Below are 5,747 nucleotides of genomic sequence, written 5' to 3' on the forward strand. Positions count from 1 at the left end.
TAGAAATCGAATGATGCTTCTTGCTAAACCAAGAAACCAATCTTCTTCCAAGAAACTGACAGCTTCCTGAAGTACTCTTCCGATCAATCTTACAACCAGCATAGTCAGAATCTGTATAGCCAATGAGATCAAAGCCTGTGTCTTTAGGATACCAGATACCCAGATTCGGTGTACCCTTCAAATACCTAAAGATCCTCTTGACAACTATCAGATATGACTCTTTCAGATCAACTTGGAACCTCGCACACTAGCATGTTGCAAACATTATATCTAGATGACTTGCAGTCAAGTAAAGAAGAGATCCAATCATGCCTCTATAGTGAGTGATGTCCACCTTTTTACCAGACTCATCTTGATCAAGTTTTGTGGCAGTTGCCATAGGAGTCTTGGCAGGTGTTGAATCTTCCATATGATATTTCTTCAGAAGATCCCTGATGTACTTCATTTGACAAATGAAGATACCATCTGGCTTCTGGCTTACTTGAAGTCCGAGGAAGAAATTCAACTCACCCATCATGCTCATCTCATACCTACTCTGCATAAGCTTAGCAAACCTTGCACAAAGTGCCTCATTCGTAGACCCAAATATAATATCATCAACATAAACTTGCATAAGTATGATATCATTTTTATGCTTTTTATGAAATAGAGTCTTATCTATGACACCTCTAGTGAAACCATTCTCAAGTAGAAATTCAGAGAGAGTGTCATACCATGTTCTAGGCGCTTGCTTTAGACCGTAAAGAGCCTTGAAGAGAAGATACACAAAATCTTCAAACTCAGGGTCTGTGAAACCAGGAGGTTGCTCCACATAGACCTCTTCTTCAAGCTCACCATTCAGAAAAGCACTTTTCACATCCATCTGATAAACCTTGAAGTTTGAATGTGCAGCAAATGCTAAGAACACTCTGATGGCTTCAAGTCTAGCCACTGGTGTAAAGTTCTCATAGTCAATGCCTTCTTCTTGAGAATAACCCTTAGCAACCAGTCTCGCCTTGTTCCTTGTTACAATTCCATCTTCATCCAGCTTGTTCCTGAATACCCACTTAGTGCCAATAACAGATTTATCTTTTGGTCTGGGTACAAGGTTCCACACTTTCTGTCTTTCAAATTGATTGAGCTCATCTTACACAACAATCACCCAATCAGGATCTCCAAGAGCTTCATCTACTTTCTTTGGTTCCATTTGAGAAAGAAACCCAGAAAATAGACATTCATTAGCAGTAGCTCTTCTCGTCTGAACTCTTGCTCCAACATCACCAATAATGAGATCTTCAGGATGAGATCTACTCCACTTTACAGCTCTAGGCAGATTTGCCCTTGATGATTCAGCTTGATTAACATTCTGTTGAGTTCGACTAGTAGATCCTCTTTCTTGTTCTGCTCCCCCTGAGTTGCTGCCATCTTGATCTGTAGAATCTGACACTTGAGGACTGGTTCTAGAAACTGTCTCACTATGCACAATTGTGTTACCACTATTGCCATTCATATCTGAACCATCTCCACCATTTCCATCAGAAACTGAATCACCATTATGATCATTGTGATGATCATCTCTATTGCTATCTCTATTTGGAACAAACTCAGGTTCGTCTTCATCATCAGAAAGATCTTCCACACTTAAATGATCATTACTATCTTCCTTCTGAATACTCGGGAGCTTGGTGTCATCAAAAGTTACATTAAGGCTTTCCAGAACTTTGTTGTCATCAATCACAAACACCCTGTATGCCTTAGACTCCAATGAATAGCCTAAGAAAATACCTTCTTCAGCTTTGGCATCAAATTTACCAAGATGCTCATCGTCCTTTAGCACATAGCATTTTCCTCCAAACACATGAAAATAACTCACGGATGGTTTCTTGTTGGCCATTAACTCATATAGTGTCTTTTCAAACATCTTGTTGATCAGGGTTCGATTTTGAGTATAACACGCAGTGCTAACAGCTTCAGCCCAGAAATACGTAGGAAGATTGGCTTCATTCAGCATTGTCTTTGCAGCCTCAACCAACGTACGATTCATTCTTTCTACCACTCCATTATGTTGAGGAGTCCTTGGTGCTGAATACTGTCTCGAGATGCCTTTCTCCACACATAAATCATTCAACTTTGCATTTCTGAATTCTGTGCCATTATCTGATCTTATGCATCTTACAGGCACGCCATCTTCTAACTCAATCTTGTTGATGTGATCAATGATCATTTCAGCTGCTTCATCCTTTGAATGTAAGAATAACACCCACGTGTATATAGAATAGTCATCAACAATCACTAAGCAATATTTCTTTCTCGACATAGACATTACATTGACTGGTCCGAACAAATCAATATGCAGAAGTTGTAAGGGCTCAGCAATGTCAGAAACTGTCTTCTTCTTATGTAATGCTCTCTTTGACTTTCCCTTCTCACATGCTTCACAAAGTCCTTCAGGACAAAATTCCATCTCGGGCAGACCTCTCACCAATTCCCTCTTAACCAAAGAATTCATGGTCTTGAAGTTTAAGTGGGAGAGCTTCTTATGCCATAACCAACTATCGTCTGGAGAAGCTTTACAATAGAAGCACAGAACTTGACCATCTCTAGCAGAATTCCAATCAGCTACAAACAAATCACCCTTTCTCACTCCATTGAGAGTAAGCTTCTCATTCTTCTGATTAGATATCAAACACCTCTCTTTCTTGAACAAAACTTCACAACCTTTATCACAGAATTGGCTTATGCTGAGGAGATTATACATCAGACCTTCAACCAGAGAAATATCTTCAATGATGACATTTCCAATTTCCAAACAGCCATATCCCGTTGTATAACCTTTTCTGTCATCTACAAAGGTAACTTCCGGGACAACTTTCTCAACCACCTTTGATAGCAGGGCTCTATCTCCAGTCATATGCCTCGAACATCCACTGTCCAAAATCCAAATGACCTTCTTCTGCTTAATGCCCTGAAAAAAAAGGAGATTAAGTTTTCTTTGGTACCCAAACTAAGTTGGATCCAGGGGACTTAGAAGCATTTGAATATTTAACATTCTGCTTCACAGAATTGACAGGCTTAGTATGTTGTGCATTGTCTTTGACTGTCCCTTTGTCACTTACAGAAGCACCAGCAGACTTGCTCCTGGGCTTGGTGACAGGTGCCTCTTTCCTAACCTTAGGAGGGCTGACAGTCTTAGACTTACCGGTGTATGTGTGTACATGCTTATCATGATTATGCGATGAATTGTGCGAGTGTGTGGAATCAAGATAAGTGTTCATGAAATTAACAACACATGGCATGCAAACAGTATTATTGCACTTAGGAGATTTAGGCATGCTAGACATTTTATGCATATTAACATTCTTAACATTATCTACCTTAGCCTTCCTACAAGTATGAGTAATATGACCAGCAGATCCACAATTGTTGCATAACTTTCTAGGGTCATTGCCTCATATCCTGCCATTTCTATTCCTACTTCTTTTAGTTTTGGAACTAAAACCTAGTCCAGCCTTAGATGTTTCACTATCTGATTCAGCTGACTTACTAGGTTCCTTTGCCTTTTTATCTTTTAATTCATTTAAGTCCTCAACAAGCAACTCATGTTCAATGAATAGTCTATCCTCATCAAAGGGATCAGAAGACGCTTTCTTGTACAAAGGTTCCTTAGCATTTTTCAAAATGTGTGGTGTATCAGGTGGATTATTTACTTTTTCAACTTTTTCATTTTCCACCACACGTTTCTTACTTGACTTTCTAAGCTCATCATAATCTAGCCCAATTCCAAGTTTACCACTTACAACTTGGCTAGATATGAGTTCCTTTGCAAGATTAGCAGAATTGGCATACACTTGTAACTTAGCTTCTAATTCCTTTATCTTCTCATCTCTCTGAGCAATGGTCTTAACATGATTATTAGCCTTAAGTTCTAGATAGTGGTCTTCAACATTAACATTCTCAAGAACTAACTTATCAAGTTCTTCCTGTAGTTTCTTTACCTTTTCTTTCAAGTCACCTACAGTACCATTAGCATTTTTCAAGGAGACTATACAGTGATAATAGCTCAGATTTATGGAATTATATCTATCAATGCATGCTTTCTCAGTGCATTCAACTTTTATACTATCAAATGAAGATGCATCATGTATAGTGATAGACTTTGTAAAAGCAAGGCAGTGTTCATTCTCACATAGATTTTCAGTATGAAATGGAGGTGAGTAGGAGCAAAGGATTACCTGTCTTGAAGAGTGTGGAGTGTCAGCCATGAGTGCCAGATTTCCAAATTGCTCTTCCTCATCATCAGTATCATCCCAGCTTCTACCCTCAGCTATATAAGACTTCACTGGATACTTCTTCGAACCTCCAGAATCTTTCCTTTGATAAGCCTTTCATTTGTCTCTAGCTTGTTGACTCCTTCTACATTCAGTGGCAAAGTGTCCCATTTCTCCACAGTTGAAACACTTGACATTCTTTCTATCCTCCATCCCTGTCTTGTAGCTTGAGCCTGAATATGATGGAGATTTCTGACCCCTGTTGCTGCTACCAGATCCCCTGAAGGCTTGTTTCCTCCTGAATCTCAGGTTTCCAAACATAGCTGCCATGTTGGCCATGGTGGGATCCTTCATATCTTGCAACTCTTCCATTGTATAATAATCCCTTGGGTCTCCAGAGAGATTTCCATCATCAAATTCAGCATCACAAAGCACTTGATCATTTGTCTTTGGCTTTTTAACAGTTATGTCCAAGTCCTTGTGTTTACTAGCTACAAGAGCAGTTGTCTTCAGTAACTCAGCATTCTTCACGTCCACTGCACCACTTCTATATATAATCTTTTTCTGTTCCAATTCCATTTCATGAGTCTTCATCTTCCCATATAACTTGTCCAGAGACATAGTCTTGAAGTCCAAGCGCTCACGAACTGAATCTCCTTTACTTATGAGATGTGTGGGAAATGTCAACATAAACTTCTTGTTTATCTCTTTCTGTTCATATCTCTTCCCATAGATGCTCAGTTCATTTATCAACTTGTTCAATCTTTCAAAGACTGAAGTTATGTTTTTGCCTGGAAGAGATTTGAATGCCTCGTACTGGGTAGTCAGAATATCAAGTCTGTTTTCTCCGACGTCTTCCGTTCCTTCCATTAACAACTCTATGGTTCGCCACATATGCTTAGCATTTTCACACACAACAATTTGATGGCTCATGTCATCATCCATGGATTCCATCAACAAGTGCTGCACCTTGGCATCCAGACTATCCAATTCAATATCCTTCTCAGTGTAGTCATCTGGATTCTTAGGAATTCTCTTCTCATCATCATTGGGATCCTCTATCTCAAATACAAATGGTCCTTTCTCGATGACCTTAATATATCTGTGATCTGCAGCTTTGAGATAAAGAAGCATCCTCTTCTTCCATAGATAGTAGTTTGCCTTATCGAATTTCGGAACCTTAAGACCGCCAATCTTTTGAGAACTCATTTTTACAGATCTGTAAAATTTTCGCAATACGATGTCTCAAACTACAACTATCCAATCAGTCACACAACACAACCAATCAACAGAAACCCAATCTACACAACAAGAAGCTATCCCAGTCTCCGTTCAACTAAAATCCAACACAAAACTTGCTAACCTAAAGGATCTGATCCGTATATCGATCAACAAGCTTTGATACCAATTGTTAGGTACGGTAGGTTAATACAGGGAGGGTGAATGTATTATCGTTCATTTTTATCAACTAATTGCAGTGGATACGAGATAATAAAAACT

General features: G+C 39.1%; 1 protein-coding gene across 1 annotated transcript; it reads right to left on the bottom strand.

The window, feature by feature from the left end:
- Positions 1–4,364: 4,364 nt before the first annotated feature.
- LOC141680088 (uncharacterized) lies at positions 4,365–5,456 on the bottom strand. Its single transcript, XM_074486406.1, has one exon. It carries the CDS (start codon positions 5,454–5,456, stop codon positions 4,365–4,367), a length of 1,092 nt encoding a protein of 363 aa, XP_074342507.1.
- Between the last annotated feature and the right edge of the window lie 291 nt (positions 5,457–5,747).

The sequence above is a fragment of the Apium graveolens genome, chromosome 8, assembly GCF_009905375.1.
Source record: "Apium graveolens cultivar Ventura chromosome 8, ASM990537v1, whole genome shotgun sequence".
Taxonomy (NCBI): domain Eukaryota; kingdom Viridiplantae; phylum Streptophyta; class Magnoliopsida; order Apiales; family Apiaceae; genus Apium; species Apium graveolens.